We start from the raw sequence: 23,730 nt of genomic DNA on the forward strand, positions 1-23,730 counted from the left end.
TTTTGAAAGTGAAAGAGCATTAAAAAAGAATTAAAGTAAAAAAAAAAGCATTAAAGTTACATATCTTCAAAAAGGCCTTATTAATTATTGACAAACTGTTCAGCAACAAATTTGTTTTACTGTATTGGGGACGTATAAGACTGTTCTATTCAAACTTGAAAAATAAAAGTATATTAAGGTAAAAATATTTAAATCCTGATTATCTGAACATTTAAAAATAACAAAAGGAACATTAATCAAGCTACACATTTATGACATGTGCAACATTCCTATATTACAGAATTAAAATTACTTAAATTTTATTAGTAGATGTTCATAAACTTTATTCATTTCCTTAATCATATCTAATCTAATAACATGCCATTGCTGTTTTCCTGATTAATTTGTTTTTGATATGATCTTAGTACTTACAATTTTCTCAAAAAATTACCTTACTCCAATGCTGTTCTTGATTGTTAATTGTCAAATCTATTAATACATTTAAAATTATTAAAACTTTTGGTTGACTCTTGTCTATAAGCTATAAAGATTTTGGCTGAGCAAATATTCTTTCTAAATGTAGTGAGGAGAAATGAAAAACCGAACTACCATACAACCCAGCAAATTCCACCCTGGGGTATATAGATCTGTAAGAACTGAAATCATTGTCTTAAAGAGGCATCTTCACCCTTATGTTCACTGCAACATTATTCACTACAGCCAAGGCATGGAAACAATCTAATTGTCTGTGAATAGATGAATGGATAAAGAAAAAGTACACACACACACAGGGAGAAATGTTATCCAGCCACATAAAGAAGGAAATCCTGCCTTTTGTGACAACATAGATGGACTCTGAGGACATTATGCTAAATGAAGTAAGTCAGAGAAAGACAGATACTGTATGTTCTCACTTGTATGTGGAATCTAAAAAGCTGAATCTAGAAATAGAATGGTGATTGTCAGCGGCTAAGGGGGCAGGGGAAATGGGGAGACGCTGGTCAAAAGAGACAAGCTTTCAATTATAAAATTAGTATGTTCTGGGGTTCTAACATACAGCATGGTGATTATAGTTAACAAAGCTGCCTCATATACTTGAAAGTTGCCAAGAGGGTAGATTTTAAATGTTATTAAATTGAAAAATAAAAGTATATTAAGGTAAAAATATTTAAATCCTGATTATCTGAACATTTAAAAATAACAAAAGGAACATAATTACACACAGTTGTCATTATGTAAGGTAACAGAGGTGTTAACTAATGCTACTGTGGTAAGCATTGTGCAATATATACAAGTATCAATCACATTGTATACCTTCAACTTACACCATGCAATATATCAATTATATTTCAATAAAGCTGGTAAAACTTTTAATGCACTGAGATAACTGGTAAACTCAGAGCAAATGTTGCTAAACAGAAGATTTTTTTTTTTTAAAGATTTATTTATTCATTCAGAGAGAGCGAAGAGAGCGGCAGAGACACAGGCAGAGGGAGAAGCAGGCTCCATGCAGGAAGCCTGATGTGGGACTCGATCCCGAGTTTCCAGGATCACACCCCAGGCTGCAGGCGGCGCTAAACTGCTGTGCCACCAGGGCTGCCCGATATTCTTAATACTAATCTTGTTAATATTGAAACTTATAAGTATTTTTCTTAGGAATTACCTTTTAGCCTCCATTTAGAATTCCTTTCTGCAATTTTTTTTTTAACTAGGCTCCACACCCAAAGTGGAGCCCAGTGCCAGGCCTGAACTCAGGACCCTGGGATCAAGACCTGAGCTGAGGTTACGAGTTGGATGAGTCACACAGGCACTCTGAACAAATATTTTTAATAAGACAAAATTCATCAAATAAGTTGTTTCTACTTAGGATTCTCTGTAAATTTCACCAAATTTAGACACTGCTAAACTACAGGCCTATTTCAAATATAGAATAGAAATTTTTTCAATTAAAGAAGAAGCTTAATAAAAGTTTCCTGTGGGCGCACTTGGGTGGCTGAGTTGGTTAAGGGTCCAATTCTTGATTTCAGCTCAGGTTATGATCTCAGGGTTGTGGGATCCAGACCAGCATCCAGTTTCATGCTATGCGTGGATTCTTCTCTCCCTCTACCACTACCCCCCCTTAAAAAAAAAGTTTCCTACAAATTATTATTGATATTTTAAGTACAATGGTATTACAGTTACTTTTTAAAGCCATTTCTTCAGAGATATATATTCAACATTTAAAAATTAGGGCAGCCCAGGTAGCTCAGCGGTTTAGCACCGCCTTCAGCCCACAGTGTAGTCCTGGAGACCCAGGATTGAGTCCTGCGTTGGGCTCACTGCATGGAATGGAGCCTGCTTCTCCCTCTGTGTCTGTGCCTCTCTTTCCGTGTGTGTCTCTCATGAATAAATAAAATCTTTAAAAAATTTTTTTAAATAAAAATTAAATGATTTGATATATTGGATTTGTTTCAAAATAATATGGGGTAGAGTTAGGGAAATATTGGTGAAATAAGATCAGCCATGAGTTAATAATTGTTGAAGCTGGTTGATGGGCATGTGGGAAGGGGCTCAGTATAGTGGTCTCTCTGCTATTGTATATTTTATATAATTGAAATTTGCTTAGTAAAAGATTACAAAGAAAAGATTCCTCCTAGGTGGTGGTATAACAACTGAGTTATACCTCTCAAAATTCATATGTTGAAAATCAACCCTCAGTGTGACTATGCTTAGAGATAGGACCTTTAAGAAAATAATTAAGATTAAGTGAGGTCATAGGAGTGGGACCCTAATCTGATAGGACTGGTATCCTTAGAAGAAAAGAACTATATGCACACAGAGGAAAAGCCTTGCCATCCAAAAGCCAGGAAGAGCAATCTCACTAGAAACCACCCCTAAAGGCACCCTGATCTCAGACTGTTACCTTCCAGAATTGTGAGAAAATAAATTTGTTATTTAAGCCACCTAGTCTGTAGCATTTTGTTAGAGCAGCCCCAGTGGACTATACAGTAGAGATATTCAAAAGTATAATTTTGCATTTCAAAATCAAATCCTTTCATTTGAGCTCTCATTATTCCTCTTATGGAAAATTTCAATGTCTCCCTCTTTGAAAGTGTTGCCTTCAATAATTACAATTTGCAAAAAACTTTTTTACAAAAGCTTAAGTTTTTTGGAGCTCCATTAATTGAATACATAAAAGATTTCCAATTCATTTTGAACATAATACAGCCAACATGCAAAAGACTTTTTCTTTAAAAGTTCATATCAGGGGATCCCTGGGTGGCTCAGCGGTTTGGCACCTGCCTTTCGCCCAGGGCGCAATCCTGGAGTCCCGGGATCGAGTCCTGCATCGGGCTCCCGGCATGGAGCCTGCTTCTCCCTCCTCCTGTGTCTCTGCCTCTCTCTCTCTCTCTCTCTTTCTCTCTGTGTCTATCATAAATAAATAAATAGATCTTTAAAAAAATAAAAATGAAAAAAGTTCATATCATAGTAGGACAATTAAATTGGTTTATAATATAATTCTTCAAAAACTTGAACATTTTTAAAGTCTACTTGATGGGCAGAAACAGAAAAGTATATACTACCACACTATACAAATTTTAATTCAACATCAGACGTGTCACAAGAATCTTCTAATCCAATTGCCGAAACAGTGTATATAAAATAAATGACAAGTTTTTTTTTTTAAGATTTTATTTATTTTTTCATGAGAGATGCAGAGAGAGAGGCAGAGAGAGATACAGGCAGAGGGAGAAGCAGGCTCCCGCTGAGGGACCCTAATGTGGGACTCGATCCAGGACCCCAGGATCATGTCCTGAGCCAAAGGCAGACGTTCAACTACTGAGCCATCCAGGCAACAGTTTTTATATCCATTAGTAGAAGCTTGGTTGGGTCACACTACATCTACCACTACAAACAAATCCAAGTATATTTATGTGCCACAGGTTTTCTTAATTCAGAAAGAGCATTCTTTTTACCATGTTGCCATGTTTCACCAAAATTTATATCCTTATTATCACCACTAAAAGAAACATTTTTATCTGTTATGTTTAACTTGTTAACTGAATTTACAACAGCATGCAAAATAATGTCAGATGTTTCATCTTTGAGAGAATGAATTTCCAAAAATTTTATTTTGAATCCACTAACGGTGAAAAAAACTAAACCATCATGAGAACAGAATTAATGACTTTTCTAGTTGAAGCATCTGATGTCACTGATACTAAACTGGTGAATTCAACTGGTACTAAACTACTTCTGCTAAACAAGCAGCACATTAACACCTATGATCTTAACTTTTCATACATGTACAAGAAAATGTGGTATGGACCAATCTTGTAAACCATTTGTGCTCATTTTCATTTGCGCTAGATAAAAAAGTTAAGCCTCATTGAATGACATGAAAATATATCTCCTATCCCTGTATATTAAATCATCATCTTTAGACATGACTTCTTAAAAAAAAAAAAAAACTACTAACTTTTGACATAAATGTTAATGTTTCCTCAATAGACTTAGGTCTTCTGGTTTTCATGTAGTCAGTGATATAACCATGGCCCCTGAGGTGGAGAGTAAATGTCAACTACATTTTATGCAAGTTCATTAGCTCTCTTGATAAATGAGAATTGAGCTCCTTATTGTCCACTAAAAACATACGTTTTTGGTTTATTTGCTTTTTGGAAATAAATGCTGCCAAAGGGTTCATTATAAACTATAAAAAAAGTTATCAAATGGGGCACCTAGGTGGCTCAGTGGTTAAGCGTCTACCTTTGGCTCAGGTCATGATCCCGGGGTCCTGGGATTGAGCCCCACATCAGGCTCCCCACCGGGAACCTGCTTCTCCCTCTGCCTATGTCTCTGCCTCTCTCTCTCTCTGTGTCTCTCATGAATAAACAAAATTTTTTTTAAAAAGTTATCAAGCAAAAGAATAAAAATAGTGGTACATTTAGGCCATACAATAAGTGACCAACCCACCATAGCAAGAGAATTCAGACTAGTCCCCATGTGCTTTATTTATGGCAGGCCTGCTCTGCTCTGCTCCCCATACGTCTGGCCTACGATTCTCCACATTTCCCCCTAATCCTGCCAACTGGTAGCCAGGCAACATCATGCCTCGCACGGGCCGCAGTTTGGCACAAATGTCTGATATATACCAGGGGGCTTATAAAGACATTGGCTCCAGTATTTCTCCTACCACCACCCCAGGCCTGAAAGAGATGGCTTGTTCTCAGCACCTCTGAACAAGCACAGTAGGTTGTATCAGCAAGCATCCTGCATGCTGTCCTTGAATGGGTAATGTTAGCAAGTTGTGTCCAGAATGGGTTGGAAAAGAGACAAGCTGTTACTGGTCATTGTAAAGTGGGTGCTCTGTCCATCGCAAATGCATTAAATATAATACTAGATGAGACTATGGCAGAAGGTACAAAGTGGAATGTCTGTGAAAACCCACTCCAACTGCTCTTTATGCAACAATAATACTTCATTTAAAAAAGAAAAATCTGGGCAACCCGGGCAGCTCAGCGGTTTAGCGCCTGCCTTCAGCCCGGGGCGTGATCCTGGAGACCTAGGATCGAGTCCCACATCAGGCTCTCTCCATGGAGACTGCTTCACCCTCTGCCTGTGTCTCTGCCTCTCTCTCTCTGTCTCTGTGTCTCTGATAAATAAATTTTAAAAATTAAAAAAAAAAGAAAAGAAAAGAAAAATCTTGCAACAAACACTGGGTTACGAGGATAACAAGCATAAACTGGCCATTTATGTTTAATGAACTCTCAAGTCCATGGCTTTCTTCATGCTCTTCTCCCTGGGCAGTCAGTTCCCCTTCTGAACATCTACTCACCTTGCACCATCCAGGGCACAGGTGCTAACTCCTGCCCCATCTCCAGCACCACCTTCCCTGACCCTGTCAAATCCACGGCAACTGCCCACCTCTTCTCAACTACAGCCTTTCTGCCTATGCATGTCTCTGGAGTAATATCACATAACCTTACAAAGGTAGGTGACCAGTTCAATGAGGAGAGTTCAGGAAAATAAACGGGGATGGGGGGTGCACACTGGAGAAGGACTGACAAATGAAAAGGAATATAGTGTGTGTACTGACAGAAGGTAAAAAAAATAATAGGAAGTGATATTTTCCTTTTTCAGAGCTACACATACTGGTTTGATATCTGAGCAATTTCCTTGCTTTTACTTTTTACATAAGAGTAGGAGACAATGGGAATAATAAGTAGACATAGGATATCTGTTTTAATTCTGGTCCTGAGACTGTAAGATCCTGCTTGGAGGTTTGGCTACCACCGCCTCTCACTTTCTTCAGCTTCCAACAGCCCATAAGCTCTAGTCTAAGGTTGAATTTTAGTAGTTTCAGAAGTTGCTTGGGAAAATGAAACAGGTAGGTATGAGTGAACAACAGCTGACAATCTCAAAGGCACAAATGTAAATGGTACACACATCTTCTGGTCCTCTAACAAATGTACTGCAGATTTTGCACTTGGGTTTGCAGACTCTCCCTGATATAAAACCAAACATTCCTATTTTTATACCAATTCGGTTTCAGAAAGTCATTGCATTGCATAAAAGCCATTCAAATATCACTCTCATTTTGCCCAAATTTTGTTATTAAAAATAACTGTTTGGAAATGTCTGAAAGTAGAGAATACATTTCTTTAAATTCCTTTTCCTATTAAATTCTGTTCTTATATTTTCCTTCTATTTCGGGACTCAGAGGAGACAATAGCATGCAGGAGCTCTCGTTGTTCAGAGAGAGTTTAAACTTGGATCCTAAGTTCTGATGTCTACGGAGTCCAAGTTTGCATCTTGTAGTAGTTCTGTACAACTGTAACATCAAATGCCTGCATATTTTGGCATGGCTCACAGTCTGTCTGAATTGGATCCATATGACAAACTACAAAATATCCTCACATAACATCTGTTTGTATTGTGATGCTGCTTTGAGCAACTGTCATTTCTTTGTCTTGCTAAGTAATTAATTCAAAATTATATAATGAGACTACCAAGTCCTGTCAAGTCCTCCCTTGCAAATTCCCTCATACCCATCCCATTTTTCTATTGCCCTTGCCATACTGATAACTGTCACGCTAAACTAGTGCTTGCCTCCCAAACCTGTCTACATCTAGTATCTCACATGGCCACAATGTTGCCAAAACAATAAGCCTAAATTACCTCCACACAAACCACATTCCTTCATTCAAAAGAAAGCCAAACACAAATCAGCCCTCCAATGGCTCCCTATCTGCCAAGTAAAAAGCCAAAGAGCTTAGCCTCACATTTAAGACCTTTTATAATCTGGCTCCAGTCCAGATTTTCCACTGGAACTGCCCTATTCCCTCGTACTCTCCAAAACTTCTAACTTCACTAACTCCTCTGTTCCCCCAACTCACTCTCTCTCTCTCTCTCTCTCTCCCCTTCCTTTCTGTTTTCAGGGCTTTGTTCATACTGTCCACCTGCCTGGAATGCCATCACTACTGCCTTCCTCTTGGCCTATTCAAGTAATGTCCTTCAAAGCCAAATGCAACATCCTATCTCCACTATCTACCATCCTATCTATACCACTTCTTTGACCTCTCTATGACTGGTGCTTTACAAATAACTCACTTGGTATTTCTTTGATGCCTCATACTATTGGCTAGTTTTGCTTATGTTCACTTCACTAGATTGTAACAGAGGATACACACCAGCCTCCTTGGTGATCTGCTGCTACTGTTTTGTCCTCTGATTCAATGTTATATGCACAGCAGATGATTAGTATATATATTGATTGACCAGTTGGCTAAAGATATTACTTATTTGCTCACTCAACAAATATTTATTTATTGAATCCCAGTATGTGCTAGGCTCTGGTATAGGCACCAGGAAAATATAAATGAACCATATAGATTAAAAACTTCTGCCCTCATAGGACTTACACTCTAGGGAAGGAGAAATAGAATTTTTTTTTTTTTTCAAAATAAGCTGTAAAAATATTAGAAGATGCTAAGCGCTCTGAAGAAAAAGCAGTGAAAGAAAGGCAGAGATGGAAAGTGGGCTGTGATTTTACATAGAATGATCATGGACAGTCTCTCTGAACAAGTGATATTTGAGCAACAACTTGAATGAGATCATGGAGTGAGGTACACAGATATCTGGAAGAACATTCTGGGCAGAGGGAAAGCAAGTGCTAAAACCTTGAGGACGAATGTGTCTGGAATATTCAGGGAAGCACAAAGAGGCTAATGTGAGCTGAGTGGGTAGGTGGGGGGAATGGGAGGAGCTAGGCTGGGAGAAGCCCTGCCAGCCTTTCAGGGATTTGGGCTGTTATCACTAGGGAATGGAGTAGATGAATGACACATGTGATTCACATCTGAAAGGACTTGGATGGTCACTGAGAATAGGCAGATGGGAACACAGGCAGAGGCAGGAAAGACCAGTAAGGGTAATTTAGGATGGGACAAAAGCCTTTAGGAGGGGGAGAATGGTATCTTAGACACAGGAGATGTTAAGTCAGAGTAACGCATGGAGAGACGGGGGGGGGGGGGGGGGGGGGTAGCAGTTAGACACAGGGGTCTCGAGTTCAGGGGAGAAAATGGGGCTGAAACCCACTTTGTGGAGTTGTCAGTGTACAGATGGCATCAAACCTGTGGGAGCAGATGAAATCTAGGGGGCCAGTGTAGACTAAGATAAGGCCCAAAGGCTAAGCCTAGGAACCTGCCAAGACTGAGAAGGAGGAGCCAGTGAGGCAGGAGCAAAACAAGGAAAACACAAATGTCAGTGTATTGGAAAGAGACTGTGTGCTTGAGAGAGTAACCAGGTTTGTGAGGTATGTGGCGCTGATTTAGGGAGCTTATTTTCTTACTCATTATGGCAGCTGTGGTTAGGCAAATTTTAGGCAGAGGTACTAAGATAAATAAGCATAGCATACAATTTCCCATATTAAAAGTAACATTTTGAGAACACAATATTGAGTTCTATTTCCTACCAAAAAAAAAAAAAAAGCCTAGTAATAATCAAGTTAGTGCAGGGTTTGTAAATCTTGGCACAACTGACATTTTCAGAAGGATAATTCTTTACTTTAGGGGGCTATCTTGTGCATTCCAGGATGCGTAGCAGCAGCCCTGGAATCTACCCACTAGGTGGCAGTAGCAGACACCTGCCCCGCCCCCCCCCGCCCCCCCACCCCCACCCCGTCACTTTCCCCAAAGTGCCAAATGCCCCTTGCAGGGCAAAATCCTCCCCAGCTAAGAACCACTGTTAGAGAAAGCTGTCAATAAAAACCAACTCTGGGATCCCTGGGTGGTGCAGCGGTTTGGCGCCTGCCTTTGGCCCAGGGCGCGATCCTGGAGACCCAGGATCAAATCCCACATCGGGCTCCCGGTGCCTGGAGCCTGCTTCTCCCTCTGCCTATGTCTCTGCCTCTCTCTCTCTCTCTGTGTGTGACTATCATAAATAAATAAAAATTAAAAAAATAAAAAAATAAAAAAAATAAAAACCAACTCTAAGTACACTTTAAACATCCTTGTTGCCAAGTGCACCTGTTAATTTCTGCTGATGATCTAATTTCTGCTGATAAACTCTTCCCCAGATTTCTTACAAGCCAGCTGATTTGGAAGGTTCTTATTATATTCATTGCCCAGAATGATGAAAGCAAGCAATTAGCTAAAAAATGTACTTCTTTTTCAATATGCCCCAAACCTACCCAAAAATGATCATCTCTGCCCACACTTGTTCATAGCAGCACTATTCATAACATCCAAGAGGTAGAAGCAACCCAGTGTTCAACTACAGACAAACAAAAAGTGGCATATCCATACAATGGAATATTACTCAGCCTTCAAAAAGAACATTCTGATACATGCTACACCATGGATATTATGCTCAGTGGAATATGCCAGTCACAAAGGGACAAATGCTGGTATGACTCTGCTCATATGAGGTACTTACATTATCAAAAATTCATGGAGACACAACGTAGAACAGTTGCCAGAGACCAAAGAAAGAGGAGAGGAGAGAGCTACTGTTCAATGTGAACAAAACTAAAACTAAAACTTTAGTTTTGCAGAATAAAATAAGTCGCAAAGATGGATGGCAGTAATGGTTGCAAATGAGAAGTCACTCAACACTACAGAACTGTACACTTAGAGATGGTTAAGATGGTAAATTTTATGTGCTTTTTACCACAATTTTTTAAAAATCATACAAGCTTTGGGGTCAGGCTGCCTTGAGTTCAAAAACCAGCAAAAAGCCCAACAAGGTATCTGGCTCATAGTAAGTGCTCAGTCAATATTAGTAACTGATTACAAATTAGTATTTTAACCAGAATTCTCCCAAGTCAGTATGCATGTTTGTCAGGACCCATGGCTGACAATGATGTGTGCATTTGATTGGTGAAACAGGGAAGCAGTCATAAGGAAAGTATGGTTTAAAAAAGCCATCACTGTTTCTCAGAATTAAAATCATTTTACCAACTGCATATCATTAAGTACAAAGTAAGGTCAATTTCATCCCCCTCAAAATTAGGTCCTCTCCTGTGGCTTTATCTTGTCATTTATTTTAAAGATCCAGACTCTTCTTGTATTATTTTTTCAAACCTTAAAATTGTTTTTAAACATTTAAAAATATGTATTTTTAAACTTTTTCTTAAATGATCAATAATCCATTCTAGAGGTTACCCTGTTTATATGAGCTTTGCTTTCATTATTGATTTCAACAATCCCCTGCCCAGTCCTACAGGGTCTATAATTTGGAGTCCCATTCATTTCCTAATTTTGTGTTAAGGACAGTTAAAAGAAAGAAATAACAAAATAAAACAGAAAAGTAAATAACAGAAATGCAACAGAAAGTGCACAAGAGAAAACCAACATGTTTGACAACATACACAAAGCACTGGAGACTCCATTATCAGCTTATGGAGACAAGCTCACCAGGCAGGAGGACAGGAAACGGGTACTCATTCAGTAAGGAACCAAAGCAAAGAAAAACATGAGTGCCAGAGCAGTTGGGGCTTTCTGAATTGTCTCACCTGCATGGGATTGATCTTCACAGAGCACTCAAAGCACTCCACGCATTCTCTGAACTCCTTGTTCCGCAGATGGAGAAGGCCTTTGGAGCGTTGGGCTCGAGCGCTACGGTGGCGAGATAGCTCCCACGCCTGGTCATAGCAAGAGTGGTCTCGAAGGACATCTCCAAGTAAGCAGTATAAACTCGGCGTCTCTTTTTTCTCCAGCTCTTGCCTAAGGATTTCTTCTGCCTAGAAATAACAGAAACAAATGAATTGCTTATAATGACAAATAGCTTTTTGTTTGTTTGTTTGTTTTAGCACATATACATCTTTTATCCCACAGGATAAAAGTTTTTCTTTTTCTTTTCAAAGTTTGAGATGATCTGCTTATTTTATGCCATCTGGGACCACAAGCTGAATAAGAGAAAACAAATATGGTACAGGTAAAAGAGAAGAACAAGAAGTAAGAACTGCTTTACTGACATCTGGAATCCTAGATGTCAGGAGGATCTAGGAAAGAAAGGCACCAAGAGAAGCTTACTCCATGATACTGAGCTCCCATTTGCTCCCACTCTAGTTGTCAGCACTGTGACAGAGCAGTGTCTTTAGTTCACTTTTACCCAACGGCAGTGAAACATAGGTTTTTCCTTTTTTATTTTATTTATTTACTTAGTGTTTGTTTGGTTTCTCCTTTTTTAAAATGGCATGTTCAGGGAGCCTGGGTTTGCTGAAACATTTATCAAAGAAGGAGAGGAGTACAATTTAATAGTCATTGCTTCTTCTCATAGATAAAACTTGCCAACATGAGGCCTGTTTCCAGACAATCCATTCCCTTTAGAAATTAAAGACCATCCTCAGTACACTGCACAAGCTTGGGTATTATTCTCAAACATCTACAATTCTGACTCACCTCATTAGCTAAGCTAATTCTATACTTGTTACCATTACTACTCTGCTTCCCCCCAACAATGTCCCCTTACCCCTTATTTCTGTTCAGTTTCAACAGCATGCTAGCAGCTCTACTTTCCATCCTCACATACAAACACCTTCTTATAAACAGCATTGGAGTCACCGAAGATGCCAAGACAGCCACAGCCATAATGGATGTAGATGGCCAGGAAGCCATCCTATAGTAGCTAAAATGATACCTTAGACTCCTTAATTTATAGAGCTGATTTGCTTAGTTGATTTGCTTTAGTTGTACAAAGCTAGAATTCTTAAGCAGTTCAATTTTTGTGAAATCTTTTAAAAGACAATTGTAGGGATCCCTGGGTGGCGCAGCGGTTTGGCGCCTGCCTTTGGCCCAGGGCGCGATCCTGGAGATCCGGGATCAAATCCCACGTCAGGCTCCCGGTGCATGGAGCCTGCTTCTCCCTCTGCCTGTGTCTCTGCCTCTCTCTCTCTCACTGTGTGCCTATCATGAATAAATAAAAATTAAAAAAAAAATAAAAAAAAAATAAAAGACAATTGTATATTGTACTGTATGTTACCTAATTTAAATTTTAAAAAAAAAAGCCGGTTGTGCTTCTAAAAGTGTCTTTGGATGCTTGTTCCTCTGCATTTCTACAGAGGTTATGGATTGTGCAGGATTTTTAGGCCTAGTCTGAAAATGAAACCAAAATTTATAAAAGTTTCTAAAGGATAAGAGTTCTAAACCCCAAATATCCAAAATAAACATGAAATTTTAAAATATAATCCTCTATAACAGATGATACAAGTTGTTACTGTATCTAACCATAACTCTGCAAAGTCATCTATATATGTAAAGTCATCTACACATGTATATTTACATCTACACATGTATATTTACACATATGCCTATAGAATCCAACCAAATTATGTGTAACACACCATAGCCACAGCAGAATTTTTTGCTGAAATGATCTTACAGTGTAGCTGAAGAAGGTATTTCTCCTGGCAATATGGCATTGAAACTTGATTACCCACGCCCTCCCAGAAATTCTGAAGGCTACCCCTGCAGAAAATAAAAATTTGTGATTAGTTTTGTGATCTAACTGGATCTGAAAACATGAGGAGCCAGTGATCATGAGAAGGTATAACACTGGTACTCCATGATATTCGGTGATTAAAGAATTTCTTAAATTATCACAAGTGGGAACTTAGAATAAAGCACCTACCTAAAAAAAATAAAATTAAAAAAAAAGCACCTACCTAATGTAAGGCTTCTATAATTAAATGATAGAACACTGAGGATACCAGACTGGGAGGTAAGTTGGCGGCTTCTAAGTTCACTGAACAGCTCAAAGAAAGAAAACGACATTCAGTATTTTAAATCTTCAAGGTCAGAGAACCAAGGAATTTCTATGATTGACTAAAAGGAATTTCTCTTCCCTTGTAGCTGGCAAGCTAGTATAGCCCAAACTCAGATGTAGATGATTGCTGAATGACAACATAGGACAAACTCATTTTCATGAGGCCCATATGCAAGTGAAGGCGTTTGACTGGGTGAATCAAATGTTTTAGTCATTCATTTTTCTTCCTCTATTGCCTTTTAGCTATATATCACTTTATTATTTTTGAGTGACTGCTCTGGCGCTAATCATGCACATCTTCAACGTGTGAAAGTTCATTTAGAGTTAATATTGCATCATGTCACCTTTCTCCCATCACAGGCGGCTCAGTCAATCCCTCCCTAAATTTCTGTTCCACAGAAACAATGAAAGAGAAACAAATGATTGCTGTTGTTTTCAGCCACTATGTTTTGATGTGGTTTGATTCACAGCAATAGTGACCGCAGTGGTTGTTTAGAACATGAGGGTTACTCTAGTGCCATTTACCTTATAGTGGTCAGGAAAAGAGGGCACTGAGCATGGAAGAGAAAGACTCAAGACTCTAAATAAGGACATTTGGGGTGAGTCAGATAAGGGAAGTCTTCAAAGCTTACCCAGTCTCCCACGCCAGCAAGGCAATCCTCCCCTGTGAAGACTCATGCTACTTTGCTGAAAGCCAGTAGAATGACTGCACCTCAGGAAGGTACCCTGCGAGAGAATGCCAATTCTCCTCAGACGTGGGCCCTTTCCATCCCTTATTGCCTCCACACATGTAGGTAGACACAATGAGAACTGCAAGACTTCATTACTTTCTAAAGCGAAAATCTTGGACCTTGTGGAAAAAGACTCTAAGGGTGAAGGACTACAAACTATGGATCACAATTTTAATCAATTTAGGTACTCATCAAAAATTTTTTTATTCACAGGGCTAACTCAAGCAGCTGAGGATGGTTCTAAATTATTTGCTCAATTACCTGACTAAAACCTGGACTCAAATGTGGCCAAAACTAATTGGAGATGCCAGAAATTCCTTGGTGTGATGTGGAGGAAAGACTCCAACAACTTAGGAAGAAAAGGCTGTTGTGAATTTATTATTTACAACCTGTTCATCCATCCCAGTGACCTCCGAGAGGACCCAGGGGATATTCCTTTCATCTTGGCTTTGAGGAATACATTTTATATGGGAGTATTAGCATTTCTGAAAAGTGCTATTATATAGTAGATGTCCTGTGTAAGCTGGGGGAAAAACTTGGAGGTCCTTCCATTGAAATGAGCTTCCTGATTTCAGTGGGGATTAGAATTCAAAATAATAGAGACTAGCTAATATTTGCAATAGTCGCAACCAGACTAATAATTAAAACAGTGCAATGAGAATGGATCTTAGGTAGTGGTTGACTGACCAGGAAGCTTTAGGACCAAATTATATATACAGCCAACTAAGTCCAAATTTGATCTATATAACATAAAAAAAATCTAGGTTTGGAGAACAGATGTCTAACCTGATATACCATTCTAAAACACTGTTTCTCACCCAATTCCTATCCCTGAGTCATTTCAGAGTCAGAGTCTCTTAAAAACTGGGAGGGAGGAAGGGAGGGAGGGGAGGAGAAAGGGAGGGAAGGAGGGAGCGAGAGGTGAGCCAATACTGGTGAGGAAGGACTGCACTATAACATAACTAGCATTTACCATAATTCTTCCCTTGTCCTCCCCAAAGACATAACTTTAACATTTGCCATTAACATAGATTGCTAATTCTATCCTGGGGGAAAAGAAACAGCTGTCTTCTCAGTGTTGATGAGTTCTTAGTTAATGCTAACCCTCTGGGACCCAGAACATCACTATGACGAGTCAGTGGGTGTATGGAAGTCAGTCTACCCCATGGAGGCCTGGTAAGTCTTGGTGCCGCCCAATGGTCACCTCCCTAGTTCCTATATGCAGAGAATTAGATATAGCCAACAATTAGCAGAGCCTTCAGTGAGTACTACCGCAGAATAAAAAGCCGAGTGAAAGCCCCTGAAACCATCTCCCCATTAAAAGAGAAAACCCAAAGCATTACCATATATCTATGTAAACTACAAAAACACATGCCACTATCAAAATATTGAAAGATACTGCAAAGTGTGTGTGTGTGTGTGTGTGTACACAGTTTAACCTACCCATTTAAACAGAGTGGAATATAGATGGGTCCTGGAATATTTCACAGATTATGATAAACTGAATATAATAGTGGCTCTAACAATATCTACTGTTCCAGACATGATCTCTTTTTTGGAGCAAATCATCACAGCCCCTGATGTATGGTAAGCAGGTATTGATAGAGTAAATACCTTTTTCTCTATCCAATAACCAGACAATATCAGATATAGTGGGCTGTCACTAGCACAGACAGGATACTTTCCAATCGTGCCTCAGAATTACATGGATTTTCTAGTATAATTTAGTCTGCAGGGACATTGATTGTCTCACCATCCCAATTGACCTCACCAATCTATGACCTTGATGACATCATGCTAATAATATTCAAGAAGCTAAGACAAGATAACTGTGCCGATGTCAACCAAAAACCAATCAGAAATGATTGTATTTCTGACAGTGCAACTTGTTATAAGGAAAATGTTCAATTTACAAAAATTCATTTGATATATTACCTCTAAGGAACTCATCTATTAAATATTGCAAGATATGTAAAATAAATATTTATGTATTTATTTTTTTCCTCAATGTTCTAAGAATGGTTCACTATCTCAGCCTCTTTTGAAGAAATTGTAAATTTCCCCAAATCAGAAACTATGTAACATAATATATAAAATACTTTGTACCTGTTAGCAGTTTGGTCCTTTCCAAATAAGTAAGCTCCCAAGCTAAAGAGCTAAACCACTGCCTAGTCATATGTACCACTACATCAACTTGCTTCAGCGGGAAACCGTGTTTCCCAAAATCCTTTTCCCTTTGGATTTTGCATTAGAGTTGATCAGAGGGGAATTTGTTTAGGATCTGAAAGGCAGAAAGTAAAGCACCAACCTTTACTCTTTTTGGGAGGTAGTCATGATTAAATACGGTGTCACACAATACGGTGTCATACAGAGATGTCCTGCAGATCCCAGCTTGTACTTCTGACTGTGGACCCTGCCAACCAACAGCAGCCCCAGGACCACCATCAGACATTTCACTGGGAACCCACAGGGCTGGCAGCTACATCCAGACAACAGCTTTCTACAGATCTCTCCATGAGTTCCCTCCTTCACGCTCCCATTTCAATGGCTGTAAGTACTTGGTCTCTCAGATCCCTTGGTAAGTTCTGACTTACCCCTTGTGCCAAAGCTTCAAGTGGACTGGTAAATGAGTTTCTCTCTGATCCTTCTATTTCCTCTTCCATATCTTCATCTCTCCAGCATTTCCCACATTTATGTAAGATCTAATTTCTTATTAGTAAGCTTCTTTATGACATCCCAAAACTACTCAAAGCAATTCTGCCTCCATAAACCAACCCTGAATGATACAATTTTTTTTCATTGTTTGCCTTTTAAACGCCTTATGTGTCCTCCTACTTGATAGTGATTTACAGATTAGTCTTTATCCAATGTGCATTAAATGCATTCTCTTACTTAATATATATAGTAAATCTGAGAGGTAGGTATTACTATGTCTATTTTTAATACAAAGAAATAAAAGTTTGGATTCCTTGGTCAACTGGTCATCCTCAAACAAAGAAATAGTAAGTTGAAAAATGGGACCTTAATTTCAGGTTCCCACCTTTTCCTATATTCCACAGGTGGGCATCAGCAAAACTGGTGGTCTAAAGAACCTCTGAAAATTCCCTACTCCCTAAAAGCAATGAGAAAACTGGAAAGAAGTATTAGAATCAACTTTTTCACAATTCTGGAAATTAACCAAAAACTTGAAATAATCCAGAGAAATTGATATCTTGGTAAGAACAATAAGCTTTGTGTAATTTTAACTTGCACCATTCCTATTCCATCTTCTCCAACTCTGCAGTAGCCTTGGAAACCAACAGCAGGCAATCGTGATGATTAGAGGCCTACTAGCCATCAGGGGGCACAGAGTGGGCTTAAAGCTCCTCTGAAGGCTCATTCCCCAAAAACTGTCATTACCTCAGCAGGCTGGTGGTTCCCTGGAAGGGTCCACTTGCAAAGGCTGTCTGTATTGAACTTACTCTGAGTTTGCCCTGTGAAAAGCCTTTGTCAAAAACAATTACAACTGGTTAATTTCGTAGCTGTCTGAAGTGGTAAATATGTGGGGCAAACAATATGCTAACCAAAAACCTAAAAGTGAAAAAAGTAAATGAGATACACAAAAGGGCTTTGAAAGACTCCAACATATTCGTAGGAATCCAGAAGGCCATGCATGTGTGGGGCGCTGCACTTGCTCAGGAAAGACACCCGAGGAGGCCCTATGCTCTCACCTCAGGCTGACCTCGAGGCTTTGCAAAAGCAGTCAGTGAAAGCTAAGGCAAGGTGATTAACTGCCTGCCTTGGAGTTGGAAGCATGGTCCAACACAAATACACACACAAACACACACACACACACACCACCAGCAGCAGATACTCCAACATAGACATACACACACACACACACACACACACACACACACACACACACAGCCCATCAGCAGACTAGGAGACTTGTTGATTCAGGCATTCAAGAAATTTCCTGTCCAATCATTAGCTGATCATTAAGCTAACCAATCTGACCAGTGGCTGCTCACGACAAAGAATACACATTTTACAGAATTAGTCAAGAAATGTCATTAAACAAAAAAAGATCACAAACACCAATAACTTGATTTCCAGAGTTGCCACATTATTTAAAATGTCCAATCTCAACAACAAATGACAAAAATATGCAAAGAAACAAGGAAGTATGGCCATTACATAAGAAAAAAAGCAATCAATAGGAACTGTCACTGAGGATGCCCAAATGATGGGACTTCATAGACACTTAAAACATGCGATTTTAGATGATCCCTATTATAAAGACTAAGAAAATAACACACACACACACACACACACACACACACAAAAGTAGTGGACACTGGCTGGCTCAGTAGAGCATGCAACTCTTGACTTTGGGGTTGTGAGTTCAAGCCCCATATGTGATGTAGAGATTGCTTAAAAATAAAATCTAAAAAAAAAAAAAAAGTAAATATGACAAGGGAATTAAAGTGGCACACTAGAAAATATCCATTTAGCCACAAAAAAAGACAGTAATAGAGAAAGAGAAAAGATATAAGACATATAGAAAATAACAAAATGACTAATATGCATCCTACATTATCAGTAATTAAATTAAATGTAAAAGGATTAAACACTGCAATCAAAGGCAGGGATTGGTAGAAAGGATTAAAAAATGATCCAACTAAATGCTATCCACAAGAGACACACTTTAGATTCAGACACACAAAAACACTGAAAATAAAAAATAAAAGAAAAAGAAAGATACATCATGTACACAGTGACCAAAAAAGAGCTGGAGTGGCTAAGTTAATACCAGACAAAATTCACCTTAAAAATTGTTAATAGGACAAAGAAAGGATATTTTAATGATAAACATTCAATCCATCAAGAAGACATAATTGTATCTTCACCTAACAACGAAGCCCCAAATTACATGAAGCAAAAACTGACAGATCTAAAGAGAGAATATACAATTCATCAATAACATTTGAAGACTTCACTTTCCAACTTTTGATAACGGATAGAACAACTATACAGAAGAAAGAAATAGAAGACTTAAACAATGCTACAAACCAACTATGCCTAAAAGACATCTAAAGAACATTTTACCCAACAGCAGCAGAATACACACACAGAACATTCTCCAGTATACACTACATGGTAGGCTGTAAAACAAGTCTCAATACATTTGAAAGGACTGAAGTCATACAGAGTAATTTTCTCCCAACTACAATGGGATGAAATTAGAAATCAATAACAAAAAACGAAATTTAGGATATTTACAAATTCATGGAAATTAAATAACACAGTCTTAAATAACCAATTGGTCAAAAAAGAAACCACTGGAAAATTAAAAACACTTTGAGATAAATGAAAACAATATAATATGCCAAAACCTACAGGATACAGTAAAAATTATAGCTGTAAATGCAGAAAAGATCTCAAAGCAATCATCTTATCTCTCACCATAAGAAATGGGGGGGGGGGGGGTAAAAACCCAAAAAAGCAGAAGGAAGGAAATAATAAAGATTGGTGTAAATAAATGAAATAGAGAAACGAACCCCAAAAGTTGGTTCTTTAGATTCAAATTACTAAAATCATAAATGAAAGATGAGAAGTTATTACCAATCTTACAGAAATAAACAGGAATATAAGGGAGTACCATACTCCATAGGTATCCTATACAAAAAATAGGATCCAAGATTCAGAACATCAAGCCATACCTTTTAAACACTTGCATGACCTAAAACTACCATTCTACAAAAATTTATTCTACTGCACTGTGGTATATAGGCAGTGAAGATCATCAGAGTTCAAAGACATATAACACACAGTGCTGGCAACCTTTCAAAGAAGACAAATATACAAACGAATGATTAAATAATAATCAGGAAAACCTTCACATTTGGAAATGCTAAGGTAATGAGGATTTCAAATACTTCTTTGACCAATTCATATCTATCTAGACTCTTACAAGAATGAGAAACATAGGGAGTGGGTGGTATGCAACTTCTTGTTACCAAACAACATCAATTCTGGGTACTTGATGAACTGGAACACAGGTCTGCAGAGCCAGAATGGGCAGCTTCCTGAAGAAGCTAAGAAACACAAGGGCAGTGATTTTGCTTCGTCTGAACCGGCCTCTTCTTTTCTTAAATTCCTATCCCACATTTTTCTGTTAGATACGTGAGTTCTTTCTCCTTGACATCTTATACCTCTTCATCCTGCCAACAGAATTATCTTTCCCAAGGGCAAAGCTTGTAGGCAATATATTTTCTTTCTTCAATTAGTCACCCTGCATTCCTCACTCTTCATCCTCACTCTCTCCAAAATGCTCTATTTGCTCCTCCTCCCTCCACTTAGCCACTCAATTTACATAATTTATTATCAATCAAAGAACTATAAAAGATATGCCCGGTGAACAAAAATAAAGTACAAGGGCTTATAAAATCCCTTTTGCACTATCAAAATGTGGGTGGCCAGAAATCACAGAATGCAAAAGCTTTGGTATTTCTGGCTCTCGGCTGCTACTTCCCTATGGGAAAATACAGATGCACATTTTTATAGAATACAAGAAATTTGTCATCCTAAAATCTATTATAAAGGATAAAATAGGGTGCCTGAATGGCTCAGTCAGTTAAGTGTCTGACTCTTGATTTCTGCTCAGGTCTTCATCTCACGGTAGTGAGTTTGGGCCCCATGCTGGACTCCATGCTGGGCCTACTTGAAAAAAATGGAAAAGAATAAAACTACATTCCCAAACACAAAAAGACATACTTAAATGGGCAACTGGCTACAATTAAACTGGGCTGCTTGCAAGAATCCTGTCAGCTGCAAACCCCAAAGACTATTCCTCTACCCAAATATACATACATATATCTAGGTTGTTACAACAATCTGTTTTATTCTGTAACTGCAAACAACTAATTATTATTCTTAATACAATTTTGTGGCAATAATGACAAACGGTGAATCTCAGTATAAAAAATGACATCAGCTGAGGTTTAAGAAGAACCTACAGTTATGGCAGAACTAATGCTCCACATCCTGATCCTGGCACTAGTAACCTGCACTGCTTAGAGCAAGGGTCTCACACTCAAATGCCCAGAGATTCTGGCCAAGTATTGAGAATGAATGAAGCAGGTTGAGGAGGGAGCCCATAAAAGGAGCCACTGCTGAATTCCAGCCAGTCAGTGCAATAATGCGGGAGTCTGGCCTAGTGTGTCCACACTGTTTGATTCTTTAAGAGAAGCCAAACAAAATACTTCTTGTAATGTCAAATTTAGACTATTGAGCTTCCACCCTGGGACATCTGGGTGGCTCAGCGATTGAGCGTCTGCCTTTGGCTCAGGGCGTGATCCCAGGATCCAGGATCGAGTCCCATATCAGGCTCCCTGTGAGGAGCCTGCTTCTCTCTCTACGTGTGTCTCTTCCTCTCTCTTTCTGTGTCTCCCATGAATAAATCAATAAACCTTAAAAAACAAACAAACAAACAAACAAAAACACACCTCCACCCTACAGTGGACATCAACTGCGTTTTTTCTTGCCCAGCATCCCTGCAAGATCTCAGGTGCCTTTAGTCAGAAAGGCAGTTCAAACACTTATCTTTCTTTTGTACCTCATCCGTAAGAACTAGATGTGAAATGTACCTTGCTTTTTGTAAGCCCTAAACTAATGCTTCTGTTCTTTCTCAACTCCCTCTTTTGGGAAACCAGATTAGAAAGTGAGATGGTTGAGGTATCACTACTAGCAAGAAGGAAGTGAACAGAAACAGCTTCTAGGAACGTTAAAAATCACGTTGGTCAACTGTGTACAGTTTTTCCAACAGAAGAACTGGTGTTGTCAACAGCTGAGTAAGTGATTATGTAACTCAGCCAGGAGGACAGGAGAGAGTGAGATCAAAGGGGAAAATACCTGATTATTACAAAGTTATAGTTAAGTTTTTCCACATTGGCTAATTTCAACCAAACATCAGTTGTTGGGTTTTTTTCTTTTTTCTTATGAAAGTGTGTAAAATCATAGGAGGAGATCCTAGAGATCTCAGAGAAGTCTGTACAAGATACAAACTAAGTAGATTACTGCTTTAGAGAAAGCAGAGGGAGAAATATTTAGCTCTCAATATGATGGCTAAGGAGAATTTGGAATCTGTATTTTTTTTATTTTTTTTTATTTTTATTTATTATTATTATTTTTTATTTATTCAGAGGCAGAGAGAGAGAGAGGCAGGCAGAGAGGCAGAAACACAGGCAGAGGGAGAAGCAGGCTCCGTGCAGGGAGCCCGATATGGGACTTGATCCCAGGTCTCCAGGATCACACCCCAGGCTGCAGGCAGCGCTAAACCGCTGCGCCACCAGGGCTGCCCTGGAATCTGTATATAACTCCACCTTAGCACCTGCTCTATTATGCGAAAATATTCTACTCGTGTGCATCTGTACTATCAGACTATAAGCTCCTTGGAAGTAAGTTCTGTCTCTCACTCCTCTTTGGTATACCAGCACCCAACAGGTATTCTATAGATGTTGGAAAAATTCAACTGAAACTCACACTAAAGTCACAAAAGGCTACTAATGTTTTTCTAAGGGTCTTCAGATTCTAAATGAAGACATAAAAGATTCTTCCCAGTGGGAACACAGGGAGAACTCCTTCAGGGAACATGATCCGGCTGACGTCAATACTGAGAATGACTAAATTAGGACATATCTAACAACAAGTTAGTTCTAGTGAGCAGAGAGGTCATACAACAGAATCTGAATTTCATAGCCCTTATCACCCAAGTAGTCACACCTAGGAAACGATGCTTGCTGAGACTAAAACACTGAGAAATGAAACCGATGGCCCCATTGGAGCTTCTCATATCTGATGAAGGATATGGGTAAAAGCGAAGTTCAATCTCTGGTGAAAAGGGAGATAAAACAGTTCAGGAAAACCATCTTCCAGTCAGAGGAATTATCAAAATTCCTTGTTGGCTGTGATTTCTGCCTTGATTTTGTGAATCAGCAAAAGGCATTAATAATCAGAATGGGTGACAAGGGTGCCCTGGCCCTCATTTGACATGACATCTGGTCAGTACAGAGGGACTGTGAATTAGCAGAGCAGCAACTGTCCTGGCAAAGAATGAAGAGGGGAAATGAGCTCTAGACTCAGATATGGTACTAACTATAAAGAGTGTCTCTGAGGACTACAGAAACGACAGTGTTGGGCTTAACAGCTAGAGGATTGTCCCAAGGGGATGGAAAATAGGCAAGCTAATATTTTAAGGTCACAGTAATATATTTTAAGTGTGAGTGTATGCACCCAACTCAAACAACTTGGGGCATAGTTTATCCCAATCTTCTCCCCAGGAGCAGAGTGAAAAGGGATTCTGATGTTCACTATGATAGAGGCTGGCTCTCAAAGACGGGGAAAAGAGGGATGCCTGGATGGCTCAGTGGGTTAAGCATCTGACTCTTGATTTCAGCTAAGGGCCTGAGATCCGGCCCCACACTGGGTGTGGATCCTGCTTAAGATTCTCTCTCCCGTCTCCCAGCAGAAAGGCAGTTTGCTCCTGGTCTAAATTCTTGTCCTATGAACAGTGCCAGAGAAGTGAAAAGTGCAGGACACTTCATTCTAACCCAGTGGGTCATCCCCAGTGAGACTTCTTCTGGTGTGGTGGTACCTAGTCCTAGTCACACTCACTGAGCCAAGCGCTCACTAATTGCTTTTTACATTTATGTGTGTGGCAACACCATGCTTTGGCCTGATTTTCCAAAGGGAACTTGCCAGCATAAATACTCCAGGTCCAAAATGAAACAGAATA

The 23,730-nt window shown here is 39.1% G+C and overlaps 1 protein-coding gene across 2 annotated transcripts in view; it reads right to left on the minus strand.

Annotated features, from left to right (window-relative positions):
- TTC27 (tetratricopeptide repeat domain 27) overlaps positions 1-23,730 on the minus strand; it is a 172,651-nt gene that overhangs the window by 38,637 nt on the left and 110,284 nt on the right. For both annotated transcript variants that reach the window (XM_077843652.1, XM_077843651.1), the window contains one exon: positions 10,970-11,197. In XM_077843652.1, the coding sequence (XP_077699778.1) occupies positions 10,970-11,197 (228 nt within the window). The remainder of the gene's footprint in view (positions 1-10,969; positions 11,198-23,730) is intronic.

The sequence above is a fragment of the Canis aureus genome, chromosome 12, assembly GCF_053574225.1.
Source record: "Canis aureus isolate CA01 chromosome 12, VMU_Caureus_v.1.0, whole genome shotgun sequence".
NCBI classification, from domain to species: domain Eukaryota; kingdom Metazoa; phylum Chordata; class Mammalia; order Carnivora; family Canidae; genus Canis; species Canis aureus.